This window comes from Cryptomeria japonica, chromosome 4 (assembly GCF_030272615.1).
Source record: "Cryptomeria japonica chromosome 4, Sugi_1.0, whole genome shotgun sequence".
In the NCBI taxonomy this organism is placed as follows: Eukaryota; Viridiplantae; Streptophyta; class Pinopsida; order Cupressales; family Cupressaceae; genus Cryptomeria; species Cryptomeria japonica.
In genome coordinates this window covers 517262493-517274547 of record NC_081408.1, presented here as the reverse complement: position 1 = coordinate 517274547, position 12055 = coordinate 517262493, and the positions used below count along the sequence as shown (strand labels likewise).

The 12055-nt window shown below is 34.9% G+C and overlaps 1 protein-coding gene across 8 annotated transcripts in view; it reads right to left on the bottom strand.

Annotated features, from left to right (window-relative positions):
• The window catches only part of LOC131031236 (phosphoglycolate phosphatase 1A, chloroplastic), a 194977-nt gene extending 183359 nt beyond the window's left edge, over positions 1-11618 (bottom strand). For 2 of the 8 annotated variants that reach the window (XM_057962286.2, XM_057962288.2), the window contains exons 1-4: positions 11303-11615; positions 11149-11216; positions 1937-2029; positions 1773-1844 (exon numbers count right to left, since the gene is read on the bottom strand). In XM_057962286.2, coding sequence (XP_057818269.2) covers positions 1773-1844; positions 1937-2029; positions 11149-11216; positions 11303-11405 — 336 coding nt within the window. In that variant the 5' untranslated portion in view covers positions 11406-11615. Of the gene's footprint in view, positions 1-1772; positions 1845-1936; positions 2030-11148; positions 11217-11302 lie in introns of all 8 variants that reach the window. The other 6 variants (XM_059219923.1, XM_057962287.2, XM_057962285.2 and 3 more) reach the window with 6 other exon arrangements.
• Between the last annotated feature and the right edge of the window lie 437 nt (positions 11619-12055).

Here is a 12055-nt window from a genome sequence, read left to right as displayed (position 1 = left end):
TGACTACCATGGAATTCCACCTTATTTGTCCTTGTAACACCTTGAACCCCGCTGACCTTTGTCTCTCTCCAGCATGGACTTGCGCCCATACTTGTCCCTAACTAACCTTCGGTGGCGCCATTCCTTGTCCTTGTGCACCCTTCAAGAGCGCCCTCCTTGCCCTTGATTCAGGTGAAAGTGCACCTATACAAACACGGGTATCCCTTGGTGGAATTGTGAGCTTCCTTTTTGTTATCAGCCTCTACTTCCATTTGCAAAGCTTAAGCGTGGAGTTTCCCTTCCTGTGAGATGCTATTCCTCCTATCTTTGGTGTAGAATCATTTCCAACTCATGATACGCCTGGGATGGGTTTGGTATGAAGGCAAGATGCTGTCTACATTGCTGTTCGAACTGATATAATCTCTACAATTCGGAAGTGCTGACATTAAGGTGCACAATTTGTATAATTTTGTGTATGCCATAAATGATAATATCATTGCCTGAGTTTCAAGAATAAAAAAGGAATTCTAGATCTGATTTAAATCTGAGAACCCTACTTTAGGCTGTCATAAGTTGTATGACTCTGTGCTACTGGAAAATCTTTATAATCTGCCTGCAAATATCATTGGTCATTGGATACAAGTTTGCATACAAACTGTTTGTTAAAATTACTTGGGAACATATTGCAAAAATTCTTAAAAACCAGTGATAGACATTTCAGCTAACTTAGCAATAACTTTGTCAACTTCGTACAGAACTTACCAAAGAATCATTCACTAGCAAAGCTTACATGCTACACCGCATTCTGCTATTTTAGACAAACTTTTCATTTGGACAATTCAAAGGCTAAACTCTCTATTTTAGACAATTCATGGGCTAAACTCTATTTTATTTGCTCTCTATATCTTTATGCTATGGAAATGCCTTTAAATTTCAGAACGAGTAGTTTTTGTCGCTTTTTCAAGAAAAAAAATATGTTTTTTTTTATCCAGATTTTTCCCATTTAAATCCCAATTTCTCCAAAAAAAATCTTATACTTTTAGTTTGCTGATTTTTTTTCCCAAAAGAGTTTTACTGCTATGGCTCAAATAAAGGTAAGATGCAAGATTTTGACATTATTCAAATAAATTATGATTCCTAAGCAACCTTCTTATATATGTTTGGACTGAATTAATATTTCTATATCAGATACTAATGTATTTTTTCGGAATTTAACATCAGTCCATTTTATTTCTATGGTCAAATAAAGGTAAATGCAAGATTTTGAAACAGTCAACTTTGATGAAATATGATTCTCAAGAAAAATTCTTATGTATGTTTTTTTATTGAATTAATAAATCTCTACCAAATCCTAATATATTCTACTAGAATCCATTTGTTGTGATATGAATTCCATTTCGGAATGCTTATTTGCACAAGAGAAACTAATGTTTACAGGCTAAAAGTCTTAAAAAGAGATTTGACACTTCCAATTCCTGCCTACCAACTTCCAACAGTACAAAACTTTTATTTATTTCTCACTCTTCAAATAATTCCACAAACACATATGCTTATGGATTCTGCTAATTTATTTTAACTCTAGTCAACATAACAGCTATAATAGATGTCCCAATCATGTAGTATTTTTCAGCCCATATCAGTTATAATATTATTTAATATTGTCCTGATATGATGTTATCTAGCACAAATATACATTGTTTAGCAAAGCCAAAGCTAAAGTAATATTTCCCAGTTCAACTAAATTAAAAATACGTAATAGAAGACTTCACACGAAAGCAATCATTTAAAGACACCTTTTTCTCCTGTGGGAAATCAATAGACTTCAAATAAGCAGCCGCTGCAAAAGATGACGGAAAAATCTCTTCCTACACATTACAAAGACAGATTAGGATCGCTCCATATTTAGTACTAGTTATGGCATGAAGTTAAAGACAATTTTGAGATGTTCTAGTCTAACCTCCTGAACGGTAAGACCAAGTGCTTCAAACTTCTTCCTGTATTGCTTGCGTGACTTTGTTGAGTTGTTTGTCATGAATACAAGGCTCTTTCCCTATATGAAGAATACGTATTGGTGAAAGTTGTAATATATTTTACATTTCATATATACAAATCAAAATGCAAGACATTCCTTTTATGTTTTCTTGCAAAAATAAACAAGATTCTTTTAGTCCAATATTTATTCCTTGATATTATTTGGTTCTGAATCAGAATCAACCTAACCTTAAAAAATCAGCATTTATGTACATGAATCATATATAAAGGGTGAACTGGAAACACCTAAGAATAGGCTTCCTCTCACATTGATTTTTCTCTTGTTGTTTTCCTATTAATAGAAACTGAGCATATGTTTGTTCTATTCTCTTTTTCTATTTACAGTAAACCAACTTTTCTCCTTTTAAGCTTAGCTGTGCTTGATTTAAATATTCACTTAAGATACTAATGTTGAATATTAAAGCGATAGCTTAAGTGTTATATCTTTTTTTTAAAAAGGCATTAAAGTGGGTTTCCAAGTTGGACACATAGGGCATGGGGGGCATTTTTGCACATTCAAATATCATTTACTTTTCAAAAAGGTCATTTTGGTGAAAAAATAAATATTAAATTTTTAAATTGAATATTTCCATCCAGAAAGCTATATAAGGAGGATGTTAGCTCATTTGTGAGCTTAGACTTGTGAATGATATTGTTATGCTGCCAGAATGAACCTGAGTTCTTCCAAAGCTTCTTGAGGACGAAAACCCTCTTGGAGTTGCTGGCTTTGGGGATGAAAACCCCCATAGCTAGCTGATTGATTTCATACAAAGATAACCATTGTGCTTCAAATCAAAGTTTCAATTTTGAGTGTTGTAGTCATGGATATTTTTGACATATTTTGATGTTGCAGATTGTTGAAAGTGTTTGTGTAGTTTTATTGAAGATTTTGTTGAGTATAAAGGGCAATTGAAGGAGTTCTCTTATATTGGGTTGTACCACTCTTACCAAGCCTATCATTCATCGAGCTATTTTTGTGGTATATTTTTCTTGTGTTTGGTTCTTATCTATTGATATTTGGAATCTCCTATCTTCTAACCTACAGGCCATACAATATTGAGGGGCATTGTTTTTAAAGGAAGCGGGCCCTACCATATCCCTGCTAACTGTGCATTCTTGTGGAGGGGCTTAAGACTCCCTGGGAACAAAGCGCCCAAATTTTTGGTCTAGTTTCATGCTATTTAGAGGCACCAATACCTACTAATCACTTTCCAAGGTGTTAAGCATTGGGTTTTGTGTTTTAATGAAGATGTGATGAAATTAATGGCATTGTACCTGTTGATGTGTTTTTTATGACACTTTGAACCCAGAATTAAATACCAAGTATTCTATCCTCACTTGAACAAGGAAACCTCATATGCTAAGCTATGCGATCAAATAAGGCAACCCCAAGGTTTATAATGCAAACAATGCGACTTTTATGGTGGATAGACTTAGTGAAATGATGTGATATTGCTGGTAACACAAAGGGACCTACACTTTGCTGGAACTTGGAATACTTAACTAACTTGGAAAATAAAAAACAAAAGGGACCAAGGTTTAAAGAATCTAATCTAAAATCCTAACAATACAAGAAATGATCGCTAACTTAGTGAAACCAAACCAAGCTTTGCTTCGCCATGTGGAAACAACTACACAAAGATGGTGCAATCTCCTAAGGGTACGCAAATGATTTTCAAATCACTTATGCACATCAACACCATGAACAATGAGTATAAAGCAATTGAAGTTAAGCTTTCAATATGAGTTCAAACTAACCATGCACTAAAACTTGCAATCAATAAATCACAAATGGTATGAACATACAGGCTTCACCATTAATCAACAATAAGATCTTCCATTTAACTAATCAACTCCATGTAAACAACTCTAAACTAATTGAGAAGTAGAAACCATCCAACAAGTTGAAACTCATACAAAGATCCACTATATCTTCAATGAAAATCATGTATTTATTTCGACATAGTCTTGGAAACAATTTCTAGTCTCCTCCTACTACTACTGCTTCTATTGTTGGCTCCTAATCTGTTACTATTGCTCTATTATTAACCTCTACAATTGAGAAGGTCAAACCTTATATAGAGCTCTTGATTACAAATGAAGGGCCAGGATTGATTTGAAATTAGTGGCCAAGATAATTCAAATAAAACCCTAATTAGGGTAGTAACAACAACAACCACCTTTCATTTAATATCACCCAATGGGAAAACTACATGTCTTGAATGTATGTCCTTTGAGGGGAAAGGACCAATGAGAAAATAGGAGTTGTTACATTGAATTTAGTGCCTTCCACATGTATAGTTGTTGATGAATCAGGTCCATTGAACTTGGACATGTCAACATGGCATCGCTTGATTGGTTGAGGTGAACAAGCGCCACATTGGCTTGCACTCCTTGTAGATCGTCACAAAGAAGTCATTCCATCCTTATCAATATCTCTTGATACTCAACATCATCATATTTTCCTATGATTGATTGTGATGGTCCATATTCCCAAATTGCATCATCTTGATCAAGTTTCTAATTTTGATTCACTCTTCTGAAACTATCACAATATCATCCTTGATCACATTTCATCTTCATGTTTTGGAATCTTTCTTCTTTGGAATCCTTTTTTTATCTTGTGATTCCTTGGTGTAGTTTTGACTTCATGTTGTGGAATCCTTTGTTCATTTATCCTTCTCCATATCTTGGAATTCTTGAAATGTTTTCTTCATCCTTTTGAAATGTTCACCCTGCAGTTGTGGTTCCTTGATTTCGCATTACCTCCTTGAAGTGTGAATCTTGCCTTGATGCTCCTTGTTGTAGTTAAGCAATCCTCCTTGTTGTAATGTCTTGTACCTTGTCCTCATCTTGATGTCGTCTTGCACTAATCATCTTGTAGAGTCCTTCATCTTGATCTTGGATTTCCAAGACCAATGTAATCAGCTTGTTTTTCATCCTTCTAGAGTAATCTTTCTTTGGTGATCCTCTTGTAATGTGGAACATGTCCTTGATTCTCCTTCATTGTGTGGATTCCATGACATTGATTCTCCTCGCATTGTTGAGTTCCTTCATCCTTGATCCGCTTCCTTGTATGAATTGAAACTTGACTCTTTCATGTTGTGAAGTCCTTCACTCCATGTTCCATGCACCTCATTCCTTGCATCAAGCCTGAAAGATAACACTTTTTGACTCAAAAAGAATGAAATAAAACTCAAACTTACACATTCCTAATTCATGATGAAAAACCTTAAGCTTTCATGATAATTCTTTCTTCACAACATTATGAAATGAATGAAAATAATATTAACACTTCCCAAATCATGTTTCCAAAACCCTTTCCAACCTGGAAATGACACTTTAAGTCTGGAAACAAAGTCTATAACCCTGAAATTCTGCACTTTCAGACCTGAAAGTGTTAAAAACAGTGAAAAAATGTATTCACATCTGTGTGTAGTCAATTTGCAATCTTGTCTCAATTCGCCACCTCGAACCCTTATGTTGATGCCTAAATCCAAATGGCACTTCTGCTGGTATGGAATTTGCTGCCCGCTCCTTCAAATCTGCCTCTGCTCCATTAATATTAACCCCTTCATGCTTCATGCACTTTCAACATTTCCTTAAATGCTCAAGTTGTTACTTGAGATCTGTTCAACTTTGCACCTTGTTTGCTGGTATTTGCACACCTTGTTTGCTGGCATTTGCACTACTTTCAGGTCTGATCTGCCTTTCACTCATCTTCAATTCGCACTTGAATTTTGCTCTTAATTCACACTTTGAGTTGTTTGTGAAGATTCGCTTCTTCTCTGCCCTGATCAGATTTATTTCTTGACAATATTTGCAGATTTCTCTGGAATTTGCTTTCCTGCTATGGAATTTGCTATCCACCTGCTGCTGGAATTCGGATCCTATTTTCTGCTCTGCAATTAATTCCATTTGGATTTGAACTAGAAAATGAAAATGATCTCTCTTTTATATGCATTGTTGTAATCATTTCACACTTGCACAAAGGGGTCGGCCAAGGGATAATTATATCTTGTAAATTTCTTTTGTTCCCCTCAAGCGTTTTAAATCATTTGTAAATAGAACCTGATCGCTTACTCTTTACTTGCACTTTCAAACTTCACACGTTTTATTTCTCCAAGTCAGCCAAGACCTACTTATGCACTTTCACACGTTTTGTAAGGTTTTAAACACCTAAGTCTAGGTTGGCTCAATTCACATCTTGCACCCATTCATACACCATATATATATATGTGGTGGGATTTCACAATCACCAAGAATTTCAAATCCGAAATAAGACCTGCTTATGCACTGCTAGTCTGCCTTCAATCGCTCCCAATCTACTTCTGATTTTAACATCCCATAGCAAAAGTATATAAGAATTAGCTACATATGATTTCATTTTATTCACAAATATAGTTCTTGTTCTTATTAGAATGCTCTTGGTTGTTCTATGGTATTGTGAATTGATTAAGCATTCATATGTTTGTTGTGTTGTACCCACACAATTTTTTTGAATTGAATTGTTTTCATATGAAGATTGCAACATTTCCCTACCTAGCTAGTCATTAAAAACTCCTCACACATTTGCTTGTTTCATGCGTTTTCAACTCTAATCAATTTCAACAAGAGAGTTGTGTTAGCAAGAAAAAACTGTGACAAGCCTTTGGTGAGACACACAACACAAAACTACCTGCCCAAAATGTTCAGAAATTAGAAAAGCAACAAACACCTTCAAATCAACCAATAGAAGATAGGAGTATCAAAAATGTTTTTTTGTCAAAAAATGACATCTCATTGGTGAGTTGCACAAGCACCATAGGGACATCAAAAAAATTGAAGAATCCAAAAGGTAGCAAATGACTTAAAAGCATGCAACCATGCATTTGAGTATCAAAAGTTTGCAACAGTAAAAAAAGGGCATGACATAAAATCACACACTCATGTATCGTAATGTTGAAAAGTTCTTATAGTGAAAAACAGGCAAAAGACCTCAAACCACACAACCAACCATTGCAAGACAAAAGTTTGAAAGGATAAAAATCAGAAATCACTCAAACTCACAAGATAGTGTTAAGCTTTGTTAAAATTTGGCAAAGGCCAAAACGTGGCAAATAACCCAAGGTCATGTGATGTTGTGACAAAGGACCAAAAATTGAATGTTGGCAAAATGAACAAGATCGGATGAATCATGTGACATCCCAAAAGATCCTTTAGTTTTTAAAAGTGCCAAATCAGCTTCATGAACACAAATCTAGCAATTTGGTAAGTAGAGGGCCAAAACACAAATCAGCAACGGTTGGGTCGACTCAAGGGCACAATTTTCCTCTATAATGTCATTGTCAAATTCCCATTTCTCTCACAAATATCAATCATATCAAATTGCAAAGAACAAAGGAAAATAGGGTTTCCCAAAGAGCCCTCAAGAGTATCAACCAGTGATTTTCAGCACCACTGTTGTCAAAGCAACATCCAAGGTCTCTCATTTTTTGAAATTTCTCAAACCTTAGCTAGTTGCCACAAAGAAATACAAGATTTTCATCTTTTACAAATTTTTCAAAGGCACCTAGGGTTTCCAAGTTTTTGTATTGTGCTAAGGCTCTCCAGGGAATAAAAAATCACTCTCCAAAAGTGTGTGCTAGAATTTTGGCAATGATTTTCAGCAACAGAGATCAAGTAATATTTAGATTCAATTCACCAAGCTTTGTCAAAATTGTTGTTGGGGTATTAAAGAACACACGATGGCCTATCAACTTCAAATCATGAAGCCACCTTCGATGTTGGAGTGTGAGTATCCTATGATAAAGGATACTAAACTAGGGCAGGTAGACGTGCAAGAATTGATCTTGAATGAGAAATAAAAATTGGGACCAAAATTGCTCAAAGACACTAGAATACTAGTCTTGTGCAAACACAACATGCCCTATCTCTAGTAAAAGCCAAGAGTTGGTCATTGCTTGCCAAAAACTTGAACAAATGGTAGGCATTCTTAATTGAATTTTTTACCATAACATTAAGCCAAATTTCAAAAAAGCAATTGATTATTTATGTATGCATTCAAATATTTGGTCTATTGGACTACAAAATAACTATTGTTTCATAAGATTATCAGATCCATGATTTCATATTTATTTTTTTGAACTTTACTAGAATATTGATATTTCTCACTGTGAATGGTTGGTGCATCACATCACATAGATGATAAGACATCTTATGTTATGTCATCTCATAAGCAAGGCGCTTATACAATGTATCTCCAAGGTCCATATTCTATCATATTATAGTTGCATAATCTGTCTTTCTACATGATCTTCAGATTTCATATTGCTTTGTCTATATCTTTCATTTTGTTTTGTTTACATCTTTCTCCTATACCTTCTGCAATTTTAAAATGCAGATCAAAGGTACATTGTTTATGTGCATTTACCATTTCTTGTAATACAATGTATAAGTACAATTATAATTAAACATCAGAATATGGAAACTCCCTTACTATAAAACCTCCAATTGATGATGTTTATATTCTGTTTTCTACGTCCATGTTATGTCCCTTTCCAAAATTTTAATGAGATAGCAGATTTGAAACTAAAACTACAATATGTTGATGGATAGCGTCGGTCGGATCCTCAGAGCTGACTTTACTATCAAATGTGTGAAGGACCTTCTCGGTCGTACACATTTAATCAAGTTCAATACATTACCGACTTTCATATTGAAACGGGTTGCTAACAAAACATAACTAATTATGACCCACCACCTTGGAAGACGTGTTAGTGATTAAGACGTGTCATTTGGCATTGGATCGGTTCTTGAAGAATACGTGATGATTGAGCCGACTTTTGGAAAGGTCGTGTTGGTTGGCGCCACCCATGTATGGGTTTATATAGATCCGTTCCCTCTCACTTCCAGATCATCAAATATATACAATCATTCTTCAGCAGTTCGGAATATATATTCATAAGCATATCGAATAACTCTCACATCTAGCAGATCGTAGAATACATTCTCCAGCGAATTGTTTATCATCCTTCAGCATATCGAATAGAAGCAGTTCATATTCATTCACGACAGTTTGAGAATTTATCAAGGAAGATCGAGTTCATTGCAGATCATACATTCTATATTGCAGATTGGATTTTCTCTATAGCAAACTGTTGCAATACATATATAGGTTCAAGTGTGAAGCAAATTTCTTGTAAAATCACTTGACATAACTAAGATAACAAAGACACATTTCGTTGCTGGGTTTTTTTCACCTTCAAGAGGAAGGTTTTCCCAAGGTAAACTCTGTGCATTTGTGTTTGATTCGTTGTCTATCTAATCTGATCATTAAAACTTAACACAAAATTCGCCAAATAATATAAGCACGGTCTTCCCCGAATTATATTCAAACTGCAATAATTACTTATACTCAAACAACACAAATAAACTTGGACAAATGATTAAAACTCTAGCTGTAACTTGTATTAATTATGATCTGATCTCTACAGCAAGGGACTATTGTGACAATCATTACATAGCAACATAAAACATTAACCAACAATGTACACACTAACTCATTGAACTTTATTGCAAATCCTTAAAGCTTCAATGCACTCCCTGAGTGAGAATGCTCTTAAAAACCAAAGAATTTTTGTCCTCTAAGTCCAACAACCAATGGGTTTTCATCCACTAATCACAGTCTGGTATAGGCTTTTGTCCACAAAAGATCGCTACACACAAGTGCCTAGAAGATACAATAACATAACATGCATACCCACAATTGAAAAGTCTTCCTAGTTTTATATTCTACCAACACACAAAACAGACTAGCCGACCAAGACCAAAATTGATGCCAAGGTTCCAAATTCAAACTTTATGCGCTACAATTTAGGTCGTCCTTACAAACCTTATAGCATTTCCAATCAAAGGTTTGGCATCTTTCTTCCCTCCCAGCTTGGCACAGGTTAGACTAAAGCCCCAACCCCCAACCTCAGTGTGTTGTTGAGTCATCTCCCTCTTCGCGCTTTGGAATGGGTCAGGTGATATCCCAGGAACCCAATCCTTGACAACCGTCTACCAGCACTAGGTCGGCTCCCTCCTCGTGTTCTACCATGGGTTGAGCAGTATCCCCAAACCTCAATCCCCAACAACTATCTAGTAGGTATCAAGCCTCGGCCTTGATCCCTGATCTTCGATGACTCCCTGACATGACCCCAGTGGCAATTCCAACCTCAAATTGCCAATGTCTTCCTAACATGGGTCAGCTGGCAACCCTGACCCCCAATCTCCGAAAGAGGACATGACAGTCCACATTATTGGTTGCTATTTCCTAGAATAGCTCAATAAACAAACCCATAAGTTTTGGTTCTTAATCAAGCAATTCTGTCTAGTGTAGGAATTATACACTCAAGCACTCAAGTTTTGGCTCTCCAAACCTGAGTAAAACACAATTTAGGTCCGGTCTCACTAATGATCCTCATATAGATGATACCAAGTACTACCTAAAACTACCCCACGCAGAGCACACACACTTCTTACCCACTACTGTATTACAATAACCTACAGACTATTTCCTTGCTTTGCAACGAACCATAGTACCTGCTGTATTACTACTAAATCTTCAACTAATTTAATGTAATTTCCTATCATTGCGCCATTTGAGGGTACCCATTGCACAATCAAACAATCGACCTGAAGCCATTTATTCTATGTTTGTTCAAATATTGTACCAATGGGATTTGGCTAAGCTGTAGAATAAGTTGAAAACAACTACCGAAGTATGTAAGAATGTGATATTTTACACATATGGTGACTGGTGACTTGTTTTTAACACCCCTTATACAAACGTAATCTACAGGATCTATCAAAATGTATATATTTAGATAAAAGATCATCTCTACGGTTGTTAAGCTTTATGATAAATTCGCCCAGAATGTCATGATTCAAGGTTTCTCTTCGCAGACTAACGTATCATTGCAGGTGTCTGTAACTAATTTAATATCCGTTTAAAAACAAAAAGTCGATAAAACTGTTCATTTGAATTAACTGTTTCCTTCTTGTATAAATTTAGAATTATGTTGACCAAGGAAATACTGCTACTAGTATCATACATAAACACTTCCAATTAAATGCTAACATATAAAATTTAAATTAGAGCACAAATTCGCTTACCCTGGATCGTAGCATATCTAGAGTTTCAGGTACGCCATCTATCAAAGTTTCGCCCTTCCATATAACACCTATAGTAAATACAGGGAACAAAACGTTTAACCTATAGCTCCATCAGTTATTAGAAACAAATTAAATGTGCGTTATGGCAGCTAACCATCACAGTCAAAGATAAACGTATCCACTGAATTTATCAAATCTTCAGCGTTGCTCAGTACAGGAACTCTAAAGTTGGCGGAGCCCTTGGCTGAGTTCGTCATTGTCACTGTGTTAGGACGAAAACAGCTACTCGAGAGGTTTTCAAAGTGAGTCCCGTAAAATTCAGGATTGGCGCTCTTAAATACAGAATAAGAATATTTAAAGGCTTTCGGGAATCAAGCTGTTCTTTGGCTTCAAAATTCCAGCTTTTTGACTGAATAGTTTTGGAGCATATTATAATTCTAGAGGCGGAGCATATTCTCTTGGTTTCTGTTTGGTATCTTAAATATATCAATCTTAATAAATGAAATTTATGAAAACATAAATTTTATGTATTGTTTATTTTCAGAATATTATGTTTAATATTAAATTTAAATATCATGATATATAATTAAAATAAAAATATCTTAACACAATAAATTAAAAAGCTATAAAAGCATAAAATAAATAGTGTATTAAAAAAGATAAGGTTTTTGTTCTAATTTATTTTCGTTAGTTCTACATTTTGCTACCATAATAAAATGTTGAAATTAGTAAATATTATAATTAGTATTATATAATTAACTGTTAATTATATCAAATTTAAAGTTAAATATATGAGTTTTTGTTTTTTATTAAAAAAGCAATGTTAATCAGGGCACTAACCCTTAACATAGCAAAAAGCTATCAACAACACTAAAACAGTTTCAAAACATCAAAAACATAGATCGAA